This window comes from Magallana gigas, chromosome 5 (genome assembly GCF_963853765.1).
Source record: "Magallana gigas chromosome 5, xbMagGiga1.1, whole genome shotgun sequence".
Classification (NCBI taxonomy): Eukaryota; Metazoa; Mollusca; class Bivalvia; order Ostreida; family Ostreidae; genus Magallana; species Magallana gigas.
This window is the reverse complement of record NC_088857.1, coordinates 12,679,785-12,703,482: the sequence shown is the minus strand read 5'-3', so window position 1 is coordinate 12,703,482 and position 23,698 is coordinate 12,679,785. Positions and strand designations below refer to the sequence as shown.

The 23,698-nt window shown below is 32.8% G+C and overlaps 3 protein-coding genes across 5 annotated transcripts; 2 read left to right on the top strand and 1 right to left on the bottom strand.

Annotated features, from left to right (window-relative positions):
- Nucleotides 1-1,456: 1,456 nt before the first annotated feature.
- Nucleotides 1,457-13,551, top strand: LOC105324546 (uncharacterized). Of its 2 annotated transcripts, XM_011423654.4 has the most exons (13): nucleotides 1,457-1,640; nucleotides 4,711-4,805; nucleotides 5,328-5,453; nucleotides 5,626-5,696; nucleotides 5,944-6,045; nucleotides 6,141-6,213; nucleotides 6,700-6,796; nucleotides 7,153-7,318; nucleotides 7,778-7,932; nucleotides 8,393-8,410; nucleotides 9,796-9,923; nucleotides 10,117-10,233; nucleotides 10,386-13,551. In XM_011423654.4, exons 1-13 carry the CDS (start codon nucleotides 1,589-1,591, stop codon nucleotides 10,977-10,979), a joined length of 1,794 nt encoding a protein of 597 aa, XP_011421956.3. In that variant the 5' UTR covers nucleotides 1,457-1,588; the 3' UTR covers nucleotides 10,980-13,551. The 2 variants fall into 2 exon arrangements, with proteins under 2 accessions (XP_011421956.3, XP_011421957.3); XM_011423655.4 differs by lacking the exon at nucleotides 8,393-8,410.
- A 209-nt stretch (nucleotides 13,552-13,760) lies between these two features.
- LOC105324545 (lipoyl amidotransferase LIPT1, mitochondrial) lies at nucleotides 13,761-20,357 on the bottom strand. 2 transcript variants are annotated; one of them, XM_034463661.2, is made up of 5 exons: nucleotides 20,287-20,357; nucleotides 19,016-19,518; nucleotides 18,135-18,245; nucleotides 14,648-14,782; nucleotides 13,761-14,485 (listed from the first exon to the last, which is right to left on the bottom strand). In XM_034463661.2, the coding sequence occupies exons 1-5, from the start codon at nucleotides 20,297-20,299 to the stop codon at nucleotides 14,084-14,086; spliced, it is 1,164 nt and encodes a 387-aa protein (XP_034319552.2). In that variant the 5' UTR covers nucleotides 20,300-20,357; the 3' UTR covers nucleotides 13,761-14,083. The 2 variants fall into 2 exon arrangements, with proteins under 2 accessions (XP_034319552.2, XP_065940165.1); XM_066084093.1 differs by lacking the exon at nucleotides 20,287-20,357 and adding an exon at nucleotides 20,063-20,231.
- A 21-nt stretch (nucleotides 20,358-20,378) lies between these two features.
- LOC105341389 (coiled-coil domain-containing protein 43) lies at nucleotides 20,379-23,207 on the top strand. The gene is made up of 5 exons (XM_011447899.4): nucleotides 20,379-20,584; nucleotides 21,312-21,393; nucleotides 21,639-21,783; nucleotides 22,113-22,147; nucleotides 22,915-23,207. Exons 1-5 carry the CDS (start codon nucleotides 20,414-20,416, stop codon nucleotides 23,103-23,105), a joined length of 624 nt encoding a protein of 207 aa, XP_011446201.3. The 5' UTR covers nucleotides 20,379-20,413; the 3' UTR covers nucleotides 23,106-23,207.
- Nucleotides 23,208-23,698: the final 491 nt, after the last annotated feature.

Below are 23,698 nucleotides of genomic sequence, written 5' to 3'. Positions count from 1 at the left end.
AAAAATTAGTTGCTAAATTGTCAAAAGAATGCATTACTACATGTGTGCAAAATTTTATCAAATATTTTACAGCTTTCAAAGAGTAAAGAAATATAATAAAGAACATTCATTGAAAATTTACGGGCAAATTTCTAAAAATTCTTCCGCTAGTCACCTGTTGTTATTGTGTGCGTTCCCATCAGTTGCAGATACATGTGTGCAAGTACATTTCACACCTTTGTTAAAACAAAGGTTTCGTGTAGTCTATATAGTAATGCCTATTTAATGCAAATTGACATATATGAAAATCATAAAACTCACTGAGTAGAAAGGAATGGGAGTATATTGCAGGATTTGTTTCAAAATCTTTGATGCAGTATATACTTACAATGTATAATTTTCTTTGGAGAAGTGGATAGGTTAATATCATCCTTTGTACTTTGGTACACAATTGTCGTTTTTTTTTAAATTCAACAGTCTTGATAATTTGAGGACACCCAAAAATCATGAATTTGAAGTTCTTAAAACGAGTATACATAAAATTCCGGCGGTCTTCAAATGCATGTTCACTAAACTGATACTCGACCCATCACTGGCGCATCATTCATCGTTTGAATGAATCGTCAATTACATCATGTTGTATTGAAGATTATATATTGAAATTTAAAAAAAACTTTGTTTTAATGAACAATTTAGTAAACATTGCAGAGTTTAGTAAAAAAAACACCAAAAACATATTACATGAAAAGCAACCTTATAAAATTCGTGAATAAAAACTATAACTGGATTATGGACGCATTATTCAGTTCGTACCAAGCGATATAAAATGGACCCTTTTATCATATTATACCCTGCATAGTCTTACGGACTTTCTTAAAAAATATTTCATTTAAGAAAAAGCTCGTGCTCTCCCCTCGAAATTACGTATGTTACTATTTATGAAGGGAAATAGCATTAAGATGACCATGGACCGCATGCGCGGATCCAGAAAATTTTTCCAGGGGGGGTCCGAAGGATAATTGTGTTTGCCAGGGGGGGTCCGAGGCATATTTTCGCGATAATTTTACTATGTAAATTTAATAAATTTTCATTTTCCAGGGGGGGTCGGGACCCCCCCGACCCCCCCTCTAGATCCGCGCATGAACCGCATTGACCAAAAGGAGCAAAATAATGCAAAAAAAAAGCCCCTAGCCCCCCTCCCCCAATAAAAAAAACATTGTATTTTTTCAATAGGGCCTCATTACAGAATTAGATTAATATAAGCTATTGTATCTTTGTATAGAAAGCAAGTGATACAAATACACAAAAAGACTATAGATAGTTTCAAAAGGAAGCGTTTCAATAAGAAGGAAACATTTCTACAAGACCTAATTTTTAAATCCCCCGCCTCGAAACAATCCGCTCCTTTGTTTGGTTCTCTGCTTGAGACCGTTCAAAGAACTACAATGAGAAGCGCGAACCAGTTTAACAAGGACTTTGCTCGAAATGACGTTTTCATCACGTGGTAACACATAACATGGCTGGTGGTTATACGTATGTTTCTCAAGTAAACAATTGTTGCAACTAACGCCTCTGGCTGCTACTTCCTGTGCTGATTTTGCAGAAAACAATGGAGGAACCAGAAGAAGCCCCTCAGGGGGATACGGAGGAGGAAACACAAGGTCAGTAGCGACCCAGGAATCACTTGGATCGGGGTTTAGGAAGTCAGTCTCAAAAGAGAATGGGTGTATGCCAAAAAACATGAGTCATTGGAGACCATGAGGTTTCTGACACAAAGCATCATAGCTAAATATATATTTAGGCCTTTGCATTTAATTTCACTCAGTATAGCTGAGTTTGCATGTGAATGGCATTGAGTTTCTTATGTAATTGCATTATGGACCTTGGATATTGTTGAATTGAGCCTTCTGTTTATTTATTGCGTCAGCAAACGTCAATGCAAGCGTAATGTGTAGGAACTACGACATCCTCATTGATGAGCTGGTCTAATGTTGAACTGACCAGGTGTTCTCACTGTTTTGAAATGATTGCCCGGTTGCACTATTTCTATTGATTTTTAAGAAACATAAGTATGTATACCTGGTATATTTACATCAAAGTTTGCCTATAGAACTATATTGATTACTTTTACCTTTGGAAGGATAAATCTATTGCATTCCAAAGGGCACTAAGTTATCATTGTTTTCATACAGAATCATTGATAAATGCCATTCCCCCTCCCATGCAAATATTTATCTACAAAAATGCTTTTATACAAGAGAAACTGTAGACAACTTTGTGCGATCTTTAATGGGGTATTTGTGGAAGATTTTTAAACTTTTACCTTTTATTCGCAATTCATCACAATGAGAGAGTAAGAAGAGCCCAGAAATTTTATAACACCATTTTTGAAAAGATTTGATATTTCCCAATAAATTTAAATGTGAAACTTTTTTTTGGCTGAAAATATATTGATCTCATAATTAAAAGTATTTGCTTTTGTGCAAATTGTGGGCAACTCTTGATTCACACTGTCTAAAATTCAGTGCAGTATGTTCCTCAAAATAGAATGATTTTGGGTTGCCTGACATCTGTGCATATACCGTTACTTCCTTATAAAAGTCAATTCCAAGAAGTAATCAAGATACAAAAAGGCAGATAGGAAATCCATAACCTTCTCGTATTCTCTGTTTGAATTGATGACTACTCTTTGATGTGAAATGAGATTATTCAACTGATACTATACAAAACATTTACTATATAATTAAAGAACTGTTTTGCCATATATGAGATCTTGTTGCTTCAATGGTTTGTATCATAAATTGTGCAAAACATTTTATCAAAGCTATAAGTGGAATTAATTAATAAACATCTAGAACAATGTTTGCCAATTGGTACATATATGATATGTATATATGCATTCCTCTTGTATAAGCTATAGTCTGATATCAACACTTTAAATAACTTTTATTCTGCTAATTCTGTGTCAGTAGATATAAATTCCCACCAAACTAGGGTCCAAATGATGCACCCATGCTGTGCAACTCTTGTCGTTGCTACTGAACAAGTTGCCACAAACTATACCTGTCCTAATCCTATAGTCATAGAATCTGGTTAGCATTCACTGTTTTTTGGTAAAAATAACTTTTCGCATACACACTACAAACTACAATTATGTAATAGATCAGCAGAATATTGAAGAGTGACAAGGCAGGAATTGTTGAGCTTTAAACTTATCACATGGTCAGGTCACAAATACAGGTGTTTTGGACAGAAAAATTCATTCTGACCAAATCATTGTAGAGTGCATGGTACATGTTTTTAAAAATTTTGTTCCATAAATTGTGAGGATTGGCATGATAGGAATTTGTTTATCATTTGATAAAAATGTTTTAGTTAGTCAGTAGCATGTGTATGACCATTAGGTAGAGTAATAAAAACAATGGAGTTGGCAGGTGTGAATGACACTTTGAAACTTTGTTATGAATGAAACATTTAATGAGCTATAAATGATAAACAAGATTCCTTTTTAAAATGTAAATACTGGTACTGTCAACTTTTGAATGGTTTGTGGGGATGTGATCTTATGGATTTGTTTGTTTGTATAATTTAATTACATTGTATTAAATAAGTGTTTCATAATCCAGTGGGGATGTTAATTTTTGATTTAGGGCCCTGCATGGGTACACACAAATTCAGCAAAACAGATCCACATGCAATGACTTCTACTGATCCTAAAGTATCTTAGAATGAACAATGTGCACTAGATAGAATTTAGTTGAATGAGATAATGAAATTAAAAAAAAAGCACTATTAAACACCCAAAACTTGTATCCTAAATTTTGAACTTACAGTAATTATAAAAACTTCTTTTCTTGTCCTAGCTAATTTCTACAAGTAAATCTCATTGCATTCCGTACATATAGTTTCAACTATTGATTACAAAGTTTTTTGTTTTGATTAAATAAATGACAAAAACCTGGTAGGTCATTGGCCCATGATGTTATGAAAGACTTGTACTTGATGCTCCCTGTGTGTAGGTGGACAAGTAAAGGGAAAAATGTTAAGTACAGATCATGGGGGATCACCTTCCTTGTTTGTCTAAGTGGACAGGCAGGGCTATGGTATTTTAATTATTATTTCATCATCCAGAATCATTTCACGTATATTTGGCAGCTAGAAAACTAAGTTAATATACCGTACTAATTAATCTATCAAGGTTTTGTATAACCATATGCTATGAGTTGATTAGGGAAATTTTTTAATCCTTGCTTGCTCTAGATTTTTCTAGAGTTTTCATTTTCTATGTAATTTTTCAGTACAGTGATATTTTCATTATCATTACATGTATTAACATTTATTAATTTTCTCAAGAATGATAAGTTTAATATTAATCAGGATTTCATAATCCATGTTGCCATAGAAACACTTTAGCAATATAGGACAATTCTAAGTTTACAATTTTGATGTGTATTAATATTATTTCTGTGGTTATGCACTGAGCATATTACCATCTTTGAAATACAAAAATGGTGAATCTGGGATGCCTATGAAATTTTCATGTACCCTATAAATACATGTAATGTAATTTATACTCAGATAATTTGTAATCAGAAAAAGAGATGTTCCTGAAAATTGTTTTTTAGTTTTTTTATATTAAGCTGCAAATTGTTATTGAGGTTTAAGTCAGTGGGAGAGTTGTTCATTACTGGATGTAGTGGTCAATTGATACACAATCTTTTTTTCTTTTAGCTGCCACTAAGAAGGTAAAGCCACCCAATAAGAAACGCTTTGAGGAGGACTTGGAACAGATCAGCAACAGAATTCGAGACCTAGAGATTGAGCAGGTTTGTCATAGGTTTCATGGCTGTCTGGTTTTTAAAAAAAAAAAAATGAAATACACTATGATTAAAATAATTAAAAATATCTCTGTTTAATTCAAAGCATTTTTAAAAGATGAGTACTTAGAGTTGTGGTGTTTTTTTTTAAATTGAGATGGGGTCAGTATTTCAAAGCCATTTAATTTCAATACTGTATACAGGGTTATTTTCGCCCTTCATCAATTGCAAACGGTTTTGCCCCGTCTTGAATTTGCCCAGAGGTAGTTGTGTTAACACAGATATTATTTGCAATATAGAATTTGCCCAGTCCTAAAGTAGCATGCTCTTTGACAACAAGGGCGAAAGGGGCGAAAATAAAACGGGGGTGAATATTTCCCTGTTTACAGTATTTAGATATAATTTTTTGATATATATAAAAGTTCTTGTTCTCCACAACTATTTGGTTTTATTATCATTGGCTCTCTGGTAACCATTACATGATGTTATTGATGTCTTTGTAAATGACCTCAAACTTTAACTTTTATTAAGAAAAAACTGCAGCCTAGCCAAAAAGGAGACATTGCCAGCAAAAGGACAGAGAAAATTGAGATCATTAACACATTGAAGGCGATAGATACAGAGATCCGCGCTATCAGTGCTGATGTCACAAAGAGGGTCAGTGTCACACTCTGTGTTATTTACTTGTGAATACTCTGTTGTTCTTGTGATTGAAATGATGATTATGTACATTTATTCATATGATCAAACTTACCAGTAACTTATGATGAAATAATATTAAGCTTTATTTGATGTCGTATTTAAATGTTTTGTTTTATATTATGATCAGAGAGCAGCATTGGACAGACTGCAAGCAAATCTTGTTTACAAGAATGAGAAGAAAATTGATGATGCTGTTGGGTAAGTGTCCTTGTTTTTTTAATTATATAAACAAATGTTATGGGACATGTTGTGGTAGACATTATTATTGTTCTTGAGTACAAAGTCTTTAGTCTAATGAAAAGTACGTATATCACGGTATATGTACTGTATTTTGTAGAATATTGGTTAAATGATAATGAAATGATTAATATAAATGTCAGACATAAGATGATGTTTTTGATTTTTCTTCTTTGCTTCACATCAATACTTTTGTCCTTCTTTGCAGCAAACTGGAATATCAGTTAAAGAGGACAAATTTTAAGTTGTCAGAGGAGAAGAAAATCGTGGCAGAAATTGACAAGCTTCAGCGCTCCAAGAAGGTTTTGGTGTAAGTTTATTTCTCATCAAGAAACAACTTTATATTTGTGTCTCTCAGTCATAGATTAGAGTATTACATTACCTGATTTTCCTGGATTTTTTCAGGCATTATGTGGCGCAAAAGAAAGAGATGGATGATGTGCGAGAACGACAACGACAATTACGAGAAGAGAGAGATGTAAGTCGTAATGGAGATTCTCTATAGCCTACTCCCCTATCCAACCTACACAAACACAGTTAGAAAATAAAACCAAAAATGGATGGAACAGCAAAATTTTGATAATATAATCGTAGTATTAAGAACGATAAGACTTGGTATCAGAGAGTAGTTTTGAGTTTCAAAGTTAATCTAGCTTGTCGTATTAGAAATTTATTATACAAAAACAAATGAATACATCTCATTTTCATAATCAGATACAATGTTTCTTTTATTAATTATTTCAAAGAACTCATAAGTCAGATTTACTTCATGTACAAAATCCCATATTGTTAAATGTAGTACAGTTAAGCATGGACAATGATGAAAGTTGTGAAAATCTGCCCAGTACTCTTTCCTGCCACATATACTCTTAGATGACATATATCCTTTCTTTGGATAGAAGGCAAAGTTGTGACATAGTTGTTAATAGAAAATTGCTCCAGCATGATCATTTATTCATCACAGAGATTGCAGAAAGTTGTCAATAAAATCCGAATTGAAGAAGACAGCATAAGAAGAAGTAACCATGATAGGAAGATCAAGCTGGACCAGGTTAAGAAAGGTAATGATCCCAAACACAGGTGACATGTCGCCACTCATAGTCCCATTGACTGTAGGATAGATGTCGGTGGATGTATAGAATTGTCGTGTAGCATTATTGTATTAGGCTTAAGGTGAAACAATATTCAAGCAAAAAATTACCAAATTATTTCTCTCACCCTAAAAAGAAGTGTTTTTGCTTATCACTTAAACAGTCGTGGTCTTGCCTTCAAACAAAGGTACCTTATTTTAAATAGATATCTGAATCCAGTTTTCAAGTCATTAGTTTATCTAGGTTATAAAAAACCTAGTATTTCTACTGAAAAATATGGTTAATATATAGCGTTAATTTATGAATGTTTCTTATGTTTCCATTAGAACTGGATGAAATGCATGAAACAAAGAGAAGAATTGTGCAAGACTTTAAAGCCTCGGAGAAGGAATATAAGGATGTCAAACAAGAAGAGAACAAAGTCAAGAGGCAGGGGAGCTTCATCAAGAAACAGGAGCGCAGGAATACCATGGAGTCCTTCCAGCAAGATCTGTATGTATACATATTCTCTATTGTTTGTGATGTAGTCTCGGTACATGTGTACTAAATTCAAATACTGTGTGTTTGATTTTCATTGGTTTCAATCAATTTGTTTTCTTTAAAGCCCATCAAACAATTTGACTCCTGTTGTGATTTAATCTGTGTGAAATTTTATTTTAAATTTGGATTTTATGCCATTTAGTGATGCAAATGAAAAGCACCTGAATTGCCCCTATCTTTTAATTTTTTATATTGGCCCTGTTAACTTGCTTGATTTTGTGGGTCAAATCTTACTAAAGTTTAAGTTCCTCAGGGTATGATTTATGTGAATGACAGTCTGACAATAGCCTGCCCCTGCTATTCACTTATGTTATAGGGTCCCCTACGAGAAGTGAATAGCAGGGGCGGGCTATAGTCAGATTTTGTGAATGATTGCTGTACATGTTTCAATTCATCTTCGTAATATTGTAGGGAGGTATACGGAACAGCTAGAACGCCCTTTGAGGATGAGGTCAACTTGTGCAACACTCTGATCAACTATCTGAAGAAGTTCAACATGGCTTCTGACGAGACAGCAGAGGAAACAGAGTCTCTTCCACGAGCCTCTGGCTGGTCCCTCATCAAAGGTAAATAAAATACATTTAGGTATTTTGATTTTGTAAGAGCGTTAACGGTTTCATAATAAAGTAGTTACAAATTTCCAAATGTATTACAAGGGTTTGGGCAATTTGAAAAAAATGTTGTACACATTGCTATGTAATTAATGCACAAATTAACATTTATGTTGTGTGGGACAGTTTCAGTCATATTTGGAATTTTTAATCTTTAATAGATCAGGAACTTTGAAATACCAAAATAGTTACAAAGTTGAAATTGCATTAAAAAAGTTTGGGCAGTTTGAAAAAAAATGTTGTTCAAATTTTTATGTTTTTATTGCACAATTAATATTTGTGTTGTATGGAATAATATTACTCTTGTTTTTAATGGATCACGAATTATGACATCCCAATTGAGTGTTGTGTAAAATTAATGATATTGGTCATGAGTTTCATGAAAATCATTGGAGTTGAATGTTTTTTTCTTAAGGAAATGGGGATTCTTCAGGTAATTGGTTTTATTGAAGTAACAAATTAATATAGAAAGTGTATAGCTGCATTCCACATTATGTTTACTTGTATATATGAGACTTTTGTTGCATTTTCATCCAGTAATATCATTTGTCCTCCAGTGGTACATGTTTTTTGTCTTGTCCTGTATATATATGATAACCTCACAGCTCCACCCATCCACTGCTCAATGGAGAACTTCAGATCAAATTTGTCTGTGTGTTTCAAGTACTGATATTTCTTAGTCATGCAAGCTTTAGCTTGTAAATAATATTCTACATGGCTTTTAAGGATGGTAAATAATAGAATCAATAATGCTAATTTAATCAATTGTATGTCTAATGTGTGCGTAAAACTCATTACCTACAGATATTTTTGAAAAGCCACCCATATTTCAAAATTCTTGAAATTCCAGTAACTGTGAGTAACCAAGGCTTTCGACACTTCCTGTGAGCAATGTTTTACTTATTTTGCATTTGATTGCTTGTTCTTGCATCCCCATTTTTTTTTGGTTCAAAATTTTACACCTTTATGATCATATTTTATAAAAACAGCGTCAGATACTTATTTATTTAAACATCAAGGCTCGAATAGTACATTTTTGTATGCATTACAGTAACAAGTTAGAGCAAAACATTTATTTTTAGATAAATGTACTAGAAGGCAGAAACATTAAATTGCATGCTCAAATTCTACTGATACTTTTTCGAAATTTGTTGGTTTTTACTTTGAAGGACTTCAATAATGATACAGATTGTTATGTGTAAATTAATTAAGCTATAAATGTTGGTGACAGATCATTCCTGGGAGTAATTTATCATGCATATAGAGATGAAAGAAAGCTAAGCATGCACCCAGTCATGGCTACTAATTCATCAAGGGTCTATTTTGTACATGTATTACGAGTTACTAAAAAAAAATGTCTGAACGGTGAAAAGATTCTAAATAATTGTGATACATGTACCTGGGTTAGGTTTATATTTCAGATTCTTTCAAAGGTATCACTCTCAATGACTTTTTTGCCTTATCTTTTAGAACAAATTAATGATAAATGGACAGTTAGTGATACTCAAGATAGTAAATGTGACTTTTACCGGTAAATGATCTAAATAATCACTTCTGAAATGTATATAATTTTGTATATCAGACGTTGCAGTTACCATATTCATCTTAACAGTCACTTCATAATACACAAAATAAATTTATGATATACCATACTAATCATAAAATTAAATGAGTGTAAAATGTTTTGCAAGTGTCAATTCAGAGATGAGAATACAGTGGAGAAATCCTAGTCTTTAGCTTGTTATAGCATGACGATTAACGAATTAACAGAATTTTTACACTGACTGGTGCAATACATTGTGAACATTTTCTTTCCAGCTGCAATATCCAATGAATTAGAAGATGGAAAGTATGTCCTGTTGAAGAAGGATGAGGAGGAGGAATTTCCTGATCGTCGCCTCAAGAGAGGGAAGAGACCAAGCAAGAAAAGCAAGAGGAATTCAGTGGTGGGTTGTTAGAATCTCAAATACTATAAGCATTCCAGCAGAAGGAACCTCACTAAAACATGTAAAGGGAGATTGTCTTGAAACATTTTCAATGGCTTGCTACTACAATTTAAAACAAAAATTAATAAAGGATCGTTTTTGGATATCTGTTAAATTTTAATTTATAAGGAAACATTGATTTCATATTTTACAGCTGAAATCCCTGACCCACACCCCACAGATTTTTTCCCAGTTTGCCTCTTTGAACCTTAATGCACCATCAAATGTATCTGAAATTCCGGCATCTTTGGAGCAACTAAATGCCAGAAAGGTATAAACAAAGATCTGGTTTTGTATTTGTGTCTTCTTTAATTGAATTACAAACTGTACTGGGTTTTGACATTGTAAGACTTTAAACACTTGTTATTATGGTTAAGCATTTGTATACAGTTGATGTAAGTATTACATTTCTGATTTTTGTAGAAATATTATGAAGAGGGTGCCCAAATAAAATTAAGGGTAGCCACACCTTCTCTAGAGGAGAACAGTGATGGAGGTGTTTCTACCAGTGATGGCATCTCGGCGACGGAAAGTGCCATGTGTGAGATGTCTCGCCAAGCCAGCCACACCGAGAGCATGGAGAATGCGGGTGGAGCGGACCAGTGCCTTGAAGAGTTGGTTCGGATGTCAGAGACTTTAAGTGAAAAATCAGAATATTTGACTGAGCGTAGCAGTTCAGATTCCACAGTGAGGTCGTCGGATTCCGACCACTCCGGGCATTCGGTGAGGGTGGTTTCACTTGATTTTGGAGACTCTGGGAACGTGGCGGCCGCCAGTATCCCCCATGCTGCTGATTCCTCTACAGTGATTGGACAAAGGAGCATTGACTCATTAAACGACGACTGTTTTCAGCCAACCACGCCAACTGACACTCAGGCTAAACAGAAAGTGGACTGTATATGTGACAGTGGTCTAGTGCCACCGTTGAGCCTGGGGGCGACCAATCATGAATTTCTCGAGGACCTTTCTTGTGGGGGTGTGGTTCTTGGGGCAGAGGGAGCTATCTCAGCATCTTGATGTTAGTCTCCCTGATTGACAGCTGGCTGTCATTGTCAGCTGACATTGTGTTTATTGTCAGCTGGTTTTCTGATTTTGATAACACTTGTCAGCTGATTAATTTATTATTTACAGTTGTAGACTACCCAATGTTTAATGTTTGACATCATTTTTTTTTACCAGTTCCACTATTACCAAGACAACACATATCATAATACTAATGAAAATCCATGACTAATGAAATTGACTGATCAGGTATAGCATTTAATGCTCATTATTTATATCTTTATTTACCTAGTATTTAGAATGTCATCACAAAAGTTGAAAACTAATTTTGAGATTGCTACCAATATTATCACTAAAAATTTCTACTAAAGTTTCATAATTAGTACATGTATAATATGCACTTTCCTATAACGTACATATTAAGCAAGTAGAAAAGTGCAGGATATGTGCATGTAATATTTTGTTTGTGAAAAAATGTTAAAAAACAAAAAATGACCATATTCCATGTAAATAAGTGATGGATCAAATTTTAGTTCTGTTGTCATTAAAGTTCTTTTAAACAATAAATTTTTTAAAAATAAAATAAAAATGAAATTGGACTGCGAGGCATATTTATCAGTTGTAAAACAAAGCAGTCGTGGCATTAAAATTTATCCGAAAGATACATAAGGATATGTGATATCAGTACATTAATACTTTCATCAAACTACTTATTCATGTATAGATTTGCCATGAATGACCGATAGATGTTCACTAGCACCAGTCACGGTTTTTTGTACATTATAATGATTTTTGAGAATGTAGCACATACATTGTAACTCCCACGGTGAACGATTGCACTGAGCGATGTTATATGTCCTTGTTATTATGATAATCAAGTCTACAACTTATTGTAGATATGTATATCTATTGTACAGAGATATTCACTTTGTTCCAAATGAAACCTAAATTTAGCGCCTTGTTTACCGAAGTGTTGGTTTTGTTAGAGTTATCTCCCTGTTTTGTTTCCATTTTTAACTGTTTTTGGTGTTGCACTTTATTTTTAAAAAATATCAAAAACAACTATTATTGTTTTGTTGTATGTTACTTAATGATGTAATTTTACCGGTATTTTATTTTTGAAAACATTCTTATTATTCTTATTTATTGAAAGCTGCTTTTCAAAATACCCTACCTTATTATTTATTTCATATATCTCAACGCATTGTGAAGATACATGTATACTTATTTATTATCATTATGTATTTTTGTTATTACTTGTAACAATTTAATTACTCGGAGTTTGTCTTCGGAGTATATTTAACTTTTTATGATTGTATGTTTTTTAACTCTCTTGCATTTTTAATATCCACTTCTACGTTAATATTTTAAATGAAATGATGAAATTTGACATCTCCACAAAACATATTTTAAAATATACAGTACATGTGATAGCTAAATACATACCCTAAGCTGATACATGAAATATTGTATTTACTCAGTGAAAGCTGGTAATTGCTACTTATAACCCTTGAACTTGATAGATACAGCTTTTTAAAACAACAATCAGAAAAAAAGGAATAATTTGTATAGTCATTATTTGCAATTTTAACATTTGTTGGTATTAATTTGACAATCTGAATATGATTCTCTTGGAAATGATATTAAGGATGATATATATGCAAGTGTAAATAACTCGCATTTTATGATACATGTAATTAAATTTTGAATCAGAAAGAGTTTCATTTTATCCCCTGTTGTCTAGCTGGAGAATAATACAACTTGTACAAAGTACAAATTCTTTTCCCAAAACAATTGAATATTCTTATATATGATTTAACACATATTCAAGTCAGTAAAAGAGATTTTGGATATGATATTTAAATCTTAATAATGTACATTGATTTGATTGATAAAGTTTTGATTAGTGAAAACTGTGTGAGAATGTTTGGAAAAAAAATTACAATGTATATTACAGAAGCAAATTTAAACCTGAATTGTGTTATGTTTCTGAAGTCTAGAAAAAGTATGAGAGAATGTATGTATGCCCATGTATAACTGCTAACATGAAAAAGTGCTGGCATAAAATATTCATCGATTATTGTTTCTGTAAAAAAAAATCACCGTATACTTATGTTGGTCATAATTAAGATGTTTATTTATTTGATCAGTCAGATTATTTAGTATGTGTATTAGGTGTGGTGTTAAGAGTATTTGTTTGTTAGTTATAGACCAGAAATCAGAGATTTGATAGGGAATGAAGGGAGATCTCGTGATAACTTACATGTAGTTATAAAAGTGTGAAAATTAAATTGCAGTGAATCATGATTTGAATATTTTATAAACATCATCATTGAATATGGAAATATTGACAGTCAAAATGTACTGATTTGCAAAGGTATTTTGACACTGCTCTTTCAAGAATTTTTTTGTGATAATTTTTTATTTTTAAATCATTTTTAGATACAATTTTTCTTAACATGACCCACTCAGTTTGTCTGGGATGGCAGTTTTAGTCCCAAAGTCAATGAAATTGTTGTATACTTTGAAATTACAGTACATGTATTTAATGAAATTGAAACTGAATAAAAAGCGTGAATCAAATTCATTTTGGTGTTGTGTGTTTTCAGGTAACTAGTGATAAGTTTTTAATATTTTGGATAAGGTAAAAAAGCAGTAAAAAGTTAAAAACTTCACACAATTTTTAAAAGAAATTTCTGCTATGGGACTGTATGCCTTAATATTGAAATAAAAACTATGAAACCTGGAAGAATGTTTGCATACAGAACATTATTATTATCTAAAGATTTTAGTAAATATTTTGAATGCTCCTTTATTAATACAACATGCAGTAAAATACATACACTGAAGGGCTGAGGATATGATTTTGTCTTATACGTATATTTGTAAATCATGTTACAAATACATACATGTATACCGTAATAATTAGGTGTGAAACTGACCTCAATATAAGCATAAATTTGTTTAAAGTCTGTTACTATTATCCTGTTTTTCTGTGTTCTGATGTTTATATTATAAAAAGTATTTATTCATCAATTGAAAATTGTTATTTTTCCTGATTAAAATTTTTTATTGAAAGACATCAGTTTAAAAACAAGCACAATTAAACATAAATATCACTAGACTCCAGTACAAAGAGCTTGCACACAGCACTGATTTATCCATTCTATCACCAACTGTTCATGTCTGACAAGGTGAGATAAATCATGCACCTTTAATACTTGGTTCAAATCTTCCCTACACAGTCTTTGTCCTAAAAGCTCTCTCTGAAGAGTGTCCGTATAGTCTTTGACAGTTGTTGTACTACAGTCACAGACAATCTCAGCTTTGTGTATCCTTCCTTTCTCAAAATTACAGATCAAAGACAGCTCTGTCCCAAGTTTGTCTGAGGTAAATGTTCTATTTGTAGAAAATTTAGGTGTTTTTCCGAATTTCCACTCCCATCCTTCTGCCAGCTTCCTGAATTCTGACACCCCTGGGAATATGGACTCATCTTTTGGATTGATCCACTCTATTTCTCCCTAAAACAACAAGCAAGATGTTAAATACTCCTAACAGCAATACAGTATTTTTCAAAGGTTGTGTAATATTTACCTATTATGTTGCAAGCAGTAATTTTTTTTAAAATGCTACAATACACAAAATTTAGTGAATGTATTCAACATAATTACACAATACGTTACCTGAACCCCAGCCTCTTTGTAGAACTGGTGGCCTATGACATCCACCAATGACATAAAATCTATGGTGAAATCGCACTCGGATAGGTTTTTTATGCGGGATCTCGTGCTTTCTGTGGCTTTGCTTTGTACACCCATCTACAGAATAATGTGTCTGAAAATTATTTTAGCTACCTTGTCTTTTATTCATAACGCTGCCCAAAGTTGATTCTATGTTTAATGTCACTTCTAAATACCAAACCTAGGAAGAAGGACAATTAAATTTCAACAATCAAAATTTTAAACAAGTGACTTTTAATCATTTTCATTAATACAATTACAGTCACTGAGTATTCAGCTATATGTACGTAGGTTACCCCTTTAATAATGATCTTTCTTGACAATCCCATTGAGTATCTGAATATATAGAGTCCATAATGTGCTCTAAAAATTTCAAATTTCTAAAGATTGCAGTAGTCTAGTAAAATATAACCAGGAAAGATAAAATATAAATAAGAGTTTGTTTGCATGTTCTTTAAAAACACAATTTTTCCTAAACCTATGCATGTGGGCTCCATTAAACATAGGATTCACTTTGGACAGCCTACCAGTAATCATTAAAAATTACATATACCTGCCTGCAAGTGCAAAAAGAACAAAAAAGTAAAAGATCACTATTTAAGGTCTTCCGTTTCCAACGGAAGACCTTATAGTGATTGTAATGTTTCTTATTATTATTATTATTATTATTATTCTTTTTTTTTTTCCTTTTTTTGTCCACAAGATTTCTCAGAGATGGCTGGATGGATTTTCTTGAAATTTTCAGGACTGATAAAAAATGATAATATCTCTAGGCGTTTTTTTCATTTTTTCAAAATTCACTTCCTGTCGTCCGTTTCCTGTCCCGCGACAAAAAGCTATGGACAATGAGATCTCAAAAACGATAAAGACTTGAAACTCCAAACTTTGAGGGATGATAGACCTATAGTTGTAGACGTGTTTAAACTATTTTGTTTTGTTCGTCGTAACTTCCGGTCGTCACCGGAAGCTCTTCAAAAATTATGTTTTTACGCATTTAATATATTTCTCGGAGAATTGAAATATAAGTATAAATGCTTACATATGTCATCTATCCGATGATTAATAAACATAAAAATTCTACTTCCGGTGAGATATCCCAAATATCTCATGAAGCCTTTTTCAAAATAAATGTTTGAACCCCAAGATCTCAGAAACTGTAAGTGATCAAGACACGAAACTTACAAGGATGATAGACATTTGATAGAAGATGTGCTTAACTGTTTTTATTTTGTCGACCGTCACTTCCGGTCCACACAGGAAGAGTTCAAACAAATCAAGTTTTTTAAAAGTTTAACCCGATTTCTCAGAGATGCATAGATGGATTTTCTTGAAATTTTTAGGACTGATAAAGAACAATAATATCTCCAAGTTTTTTTTTTCAAAATTCACTTCCTGTCGTCCATTTCCTGTCCCGCGACAAAAAGCTATGGACAATGAGATCTCAGAAACGATAATGACTTGAACCTCCAAACTTTGAGGGATGATAGACCTATAGTTGTAGATGTGTTTAAACTATTTTGTTTTGTTCGTCGTAACTTCCGGTCGTCACCGGAACGACTTCAAAAATTATGTTTTTACGAATTTTATTTCTTTAACACAAAATTGAAATATAAGTATAAGCGCTTTCATATGTCATCTATACGATGATTAATAAACAAAAAAAATACTTCCGGTGAGATATCTCAAATATCTCAGGTACTCTTTTTAAAAAACTATTATTACAGCGAAATCTCATAAACTGTAAGTGACCAAGACACAAAGCTTACATGGCTGGTAGACATTTGATAGAAGATGTTTTTAACCGCTCTCATTTTGTCAACCGTTACTTCCGGTCCACACCCGAAGAGTTCAAACAATTCAAGTTGGTTAAGAGTTTAACTGTTTTTGTTTGACAATGTAAGACAAATTGATAGGCAATAAAGTCCTGTTGTGTAATGGTTAAGAAATACTTACTTTCATTTTCATCAAACACTTCCGTTTGTCCGTTTCCTGTCCCGAAACAAAAAACCTTGATTCCTAGAGATCTCAAAACCGGTGACGACTTGAATAATCAATCTTTGTGGGATGATGGAAGTATGTATGTACATGTGTTTACACTATAATGTATTGTTCGGCGTAACTTCCGGTCGTCACCGGAAGCACTATAAAAATTAGGTTTTTTTTCAAATATTATTCATTTTACATAAAAAGAAAATATCAGTATATAATCTTACATATGTCATCTATATAATGTTAAATTAGCAAATAAATTTTACTTCCGGTGAGATATCTCAAATATATCTGTGTAACTTTCATTTTTACAAATTTGATGTCCGCGAAATTGTTGTCACTGTAAGTGATTCAGACACGAAGCTCTCATGATTAATAGAAATTTGATTGGGGATGTGTTTAATGGGTTTAATTCTGTCAATTTTAAGAACCGGTTCTTACCGGAAGGGTTCAAACAAATCATGTTTTTAACAAGTTTAACTGATTTTATTGGGTGTTTCATCTAGCCTGATAAACAGTGATGTACGCTAATTAAATGTACGAGAAACACCAGCTTTTGTTTTTATTAATCACTTCCGTTTGTCTGTTTCCGGTCCCGAGACAAAAAAATTATTGTTTCAAAGAGATCTTAGATTTGGCAGAGACGTGAACAACCAAACTCTGAGGAAGGATTAACTTATGATTGTACAAATGGTTAACATTTTTGTTTAGATCGGCGTTGCTTCCGGTCGTCACAGAAAGTACTTCAAAAATTGATTTCTTTTTCATTCTCGTTGTTTTACATGTAAGTAACGTCTGGATGTATCATTCACAATAATTATCATATCCACTTCTTTTTCTATGTGAGAGAAGCAATGTCTTACAGTTAAACTGATACATGTATATCAAAACGGAAGACCTTTTTGTTGCTTTTGCAACAAGTGTCTAGTTGAGAATTCTTTCTTTAACTTTTAATTTTCTGACCAATAAATTGTGATTGTGTAGTAGTCGGGGCTATATGGACTGTGGATAACCGTCTGGGTAGCTCAGTGGTAGAGCTCCTGACTAGAGTTGCAGGGGTCCCGGGTTCGATTCCCAGTCCAGCCATATGTTTTCATTGTATTTATATACTTATTCCTCCTTTCCTATTACAGATGGTGCCATGGCCTTCCTTGTTCAGGCATATAAATATATGTCCTGACAAGGTGAACTTGTGTTGGGTCTTCGCGGTTGAAGACTATATAAGGAGGTAGGAATGTAGTAGTTGGAGCTATATGGTCCAGCCATATGTTTTCATTGTATTTATATACTTATTCCTCCTTTCCTACTACAATTGTAATACTGGGATAGACACAATTGGCAATTCTTTACTGAGTGACTCCATCCCAACTTGAAAAGAAATGTTAATTGGCATAGTGTCAAAGTCCTGTGGATTAACAGTTGTTAACCTGACAATTTTTACCTTCATTGGACTTTCCAATGCCATCTCAAGGTTTTCTACATTGACATCATGAAGTAGAGTAAAGTGATGAAATGTATTGTGTTTTCCCAGCTTGGAGGCTGTTCCTGACACCTAGTGTTATAAAGAAATTTTTAAGAATTATTTATTAAATAAACACCCAAAGTTTCTATTGGCACAAGACCTACATGTAAAAGACAACCCAAAAATACCAGTACAATATAATAGTTTATCTTAATAGGTACCTTACTACACCCAGACTTAAATTTTTTAAGACACTACGTCACAAGATGGCGATTTGAAGGTTTTGTTAAACTGTTTATATCATTCTTTCGGTTGTATATCGTCATAGCTCAGCATGTGGTTAAAGTATTGGGCTTCTGATCAGATCATGAGTTCGAATCCGCATGGAGCTTTTGTTTGTGTTTACTGAATTAAATTTTCGAAAATGTAATTTATATGTAATATGAATATGTATGTAATCTTTGACTTAAATACTTCTTATCCATTATGATATCTATCATAATCAAGTAATTTTCTGCTGATTTGAGAAAATATTTCAAGGTATAGAGAGCTACCTTAAAAAAAACCCCATATAGGTACATTCAATACAATATGCAATTAGTTCAGCAATTATAAAACTCTGAATGGTACATGTAATAGCATGTACAGTGTTCTGAATTTAAATCAAGTAAAATATCTTGATGAAATATAAGACGGAAATAAAGAAATGTTAAAAAAGGATTTCATCAATCACAAACTATATTTTATTTACATCTGTAAGTTAAAGATATTGGTACATATACAAATTAAAAAAAAAAAATCTCATACAACAACCTTTGAAAATTTTCCTAAAATTTGGAATCAAATCCTAAACATTTTACCTTATAGAGGCCCTCTAACACAATGTCTTCCCTGACATTGACTTGTAGATCCACATCCCAGTGAGATGTAATGGCTCTAACCACCAGGTCTAGATTTTGTCTCCTGTTGTACAGAGGTTTAGCCTTCAAGAAAGAACAGTTCAGATTTCCCAAGTCGTGGTATACACACCCCCCTCCGCTTATTCTCCGAGCCAAATCAATGCCACAGTCCCTGAGTCTAGGAACATTGCACTCCAGCCACGGGTTCTGATGCCTTCCTATCACCACAGAAGGTTTGTTTTGCCACATAAACAGAATAGATTTGTCTGTCAGGTTCTCCTTTTCATACAGCCATTCTTCAAGAGCTAGATTTGTGTAAATGTCATCTGTGGTTGAGACTAAGACTTGATGGCTGGGGTTCGACTTGAGGCTCTGTGAATATCTTTGGTTGCACAGTAGAAAACTCTCTTTTGTTGTCAATATCCTTCTGAAGCAGAGTCTAGTATATAGTGGTATCATCTTTCCTTCAAATAGTAGAACAATGCAAATTTAAACTTGATACAACAGTATAATATCATATCTATGAAACAATATCATGTGATACAATAAATTATTATATAATACAATAACATAGTATACAATATAGTATCATATTATACAATATTATATATTACAGTATAATATGATACAATTTCATGTGATACAATAATGTATTCATTTATATTATATGTAAGTTAACAATATCATATTATACAATATCATAGAGGATCATGCAAAAAAAATTGATAAATAATATAATATCATACATTTTTTACCAATATAATATTATATTATATAAAATTGTATCATATAATACAATGGTGTTTCATATCATACATTACTAAAGGCCTATATAAGAAATCATTATTTATCATTCAACAACAAACACATCTATCAACATGATCAAGCTTGAGTGATGTAGTAGGTTTTTCTAGCATCCTTGATAATGGAGATCAGGCTCCGTATCTGAAGCTATCTCTGCAATATTCATTTATATATTTAAATCAACCATACAAGTTTTTCAATTACGAAATTAATATTATTCTCCGGCTGTATGCGCCAAGCTTTCAGAAACTGGACTATCATCACGGTAATGCGAATTTCCTCAGATATACAAACATTTAAAACAAACATTTAAAGATACATACGCGTTCTATGCAACAAACGTTATCATAAATGAATCAATTTCTCGTTTTTAATAATTCTTAAAACTTATACCTAACTATAACACAGAATTTACTAAAATATCTTACTTGTATGCTTCATGTCATGCCAAAACAATGGGGGCTGCCATTTTTCGTCCTTTCGGATACTTTCAAAGTTTTTCCTTTACAATATATTGAAAATTACCGATCATTGGAGAATAACCCGAACTAAAAAATGGCAGCTGCCAGTGTTAGCTTTGAGGACTGGTTAGGAGAAAGATTGACTTCTCTGAATCCTGAAGTTGATACGGAGGTTTTTGTTACTTACATTACTGGTATCCTCGAAACAGAAACAGACGAAGAGGATACACGCGAATCCATCTTGGGAATTTTGGGCGAAGTGTTGGTAAAACCATTTTTTTAGTCTTGGAAATTATTTAAAACTAGCCTGCGTTTTACACAAACATCTACATCTACAGTGTCACTGTACACTACTGTAAGAATAGTTATCATAAGACAAAAATCATAAAGTATAGTTGCATTTACCACTTGTAAACATGGTAAATCATGTATGCTCTGTAAGACAAAGACAAATTTTGTCTCTGTTAGGGTTTGAGCCTATAAGGTCATTCAACCATCTACCGATCGAGTTTTGGGTTATTTCAATTACCCAAAGCTAGTAGGAATGTCATATACATGTACATAATTTATGGCGTTGTTCTCTCCAACAAAGAGTCGTCTCTAAATTTTCCTGAGTGCCAACACCTGTTCACTCACCTGCCAGAGAATGCTCAGGACCCACTGTGGGTGCAAATGTAACAAAGAAATATACTGCTTCTGCTGGGGTTTGAACCGATGTCCTCTTGCTTACAAATCCAGCACTCTACCAACCAAGCTGTAGGGTTAAATCACTAGCTTAAATCACAAAGCTTAATCATTAGTAGGAATGCCATATACATGAATTTGACTCTACCACATTCAGGTATACAATAGTGTGTGTTGAGTTCCAGCCATCTGTTTTGTCCTCAGTTTCAGAGTACAATATGTGACTGTCATGTAAACCTTGTTATATCAACTCAATTTTATTTGTCCATCTGAAGTATAAATGAAATTACATGTAATTGTTTCCTTAGGAGGAAGAGAAAGAGACAGTGTGTGATGAAATAGTACAGAGGTGGAATCAAGAGCATAGCAAACAAGCAAAAGCAGAGACAGGTCAGTTTAATACAACAAACTCTCCATAGAAGCAGTGTTAATCTGACCAGATAGAAAATTTTTCCTTAAAACGTCTTAAACAAAAAGTACCCAGAATAACATGTATCATTGATTATAAATTTAAGACCCTCTCTCCAGAGATACCAGGGAAATGTTTGTAGTAACTGTCAATGAATCAGTTCTTTTATACATAGGGCAATTTTACTTTAATTTTAAACATAGATCCAACTTGTCAACTTTTGCAGATACTAGTACATTAGCTACCCAATTGTCTGAGATTCTAGAGAACCAGAAAATAGAGAGTGTAAAGCCAAAGGAAAAAAGTGCAGATGAAATCGCTCGAAAAGAGGCCATTTTAGCTCAGTATGGGGCTGTTTCAGATGGAGAAACGTATCCTTCATAACATTATCGCAAATTGATATACCGGTATTTAGATGATAAGGTAAAAGTGAAAATTTTATGATCTTAATTGTTTCTCTGACTATTACCTTCAAAAAGCATTTAATTTGATGGTTATTTAATTCCCATCCAAGCAAAGAAAATCCAAATTGTGTATTTTGGAAGAATTTATAATAATTCCAGTCCTTTATTGAAATAATTATAAAGTTCTTCCATTTCCCTCTTGTAAGATTTTTAAAGTGTAGACTGTAGAATCACAAAGCAGATAAATATGTACTCGATACATTTACCAACCATTTAAACCTTGACCTTTGACCTAGAGATGATGATGAAGACCCAGGGGGAGGTAATGCAGGTAAGACATTCTTAAGGTGGTATGGGACACTTGTCAATATTAATGTCGATAAAAAATCAATATAATTAAAATACTTTTTAATACTGGTTAAAAATTTTCTGATTTTACAAAATTTGACCAAAAATTAAGTTTTAAAATTTTTTGGAAAAGTGAAAATTTTAAAAGCCCCAGCTGGTTTCCAACTCAAGACTTACGGATCCGTAGGTAACGACCTTACCCATTGCACTATGCTGTTAGATAACTGATTTGGGAAAGAAAAATATCTAAATGTTTATTTCGATAGGAAGAATGTCGCAAAATGGAGATGTCCCATACCATTTAAAAAGCCTTGTAGATTCAGTCCAAACCAGATTACTGTATACCAAACTCATTTCATCAATTCTTATTTAACATACTATGGTTTCATTAATATTCAAGGGTATCAATTTTTGTGGATAAAGTGAATATCACAGTTTCAAGGATACGTAAATTCGTGGCCAATGACCATATTCAATACAGAATGTTAATAGAAATTGCACTTCAATGAGCACTTAATTTCGTGGATCAACTTAATAACGAAATTAGTATTCAACGAATATTGATGAAACCACAGTAGAACACAAATACATATGTACATTCAAGAATGTATTTATCAAATCAAATCATCTTTTTTTTCATTCTACATAGCTGTATATATAATCATTTTGTCAATTTCCTGGTTATTTTTTTTCTTATAAGAAGCCATTTCTACCTTTAGTACTGTGTACATTGTTATTTATATTTTATAGGAAAGTTAGAGAAAAATGACAATGCCGAAGCAGTGACGCGAGCAGTTCAGGAGCACCGAGAGCAGTCGAAACAGGAATACGAGAAGAAAAAGGAAAAGGACAAACAAGACCGAGAGCAACAAAAACAGAAGGAGAAAGACAGAAAGGAAACGGAGAAAAAACGAACACAGAAAGGAGAGAGACGCAGATGACGACGGAATGCTTAGAATCTATAATTTACAATTATTTCAATTTGCAATAACCTTTGTCAAAACCAGTCATTTTTTTTACCAATAAAGGATTGTTTCAATGTCTCCCTTTTGAATGTTTCGAATACCAGTGCAATTTTTGAAATTGATATGAAGTTATACAGTGTAAATAGATCTATGTAATTGTTAGTTTTGGAGTTTATTTAAAAGATTTGAGACATTTATTTGCTGTTAAAATTTGCAGCTGTGAATATCTACATGTGTATTATCTTAACAAAATTATGAAATTTCTTTACGTATTTTTATAGCACAATTCATAATTCGTAAACTGACATAATTTGATAGAGGAGTAAACTGTCTTTAAATCAAAGACTTACTGGCTAGCAGTATGAATTTGCAGATTTATTTCCTGTTGTTGAATAACCCACTTTGTTGCTAACTGTATGTACCCCCGGTAATGCACTTTTTTGATAGAAATATTGCTACTTCTAGTTTATATGTGTACGTTAATAAATTTATGTACTGATACAAAACTGAGGTGTTATGTGAACCATATTGGTTGTACATGTAAAATGTCTATAATGTAAAACACCAAA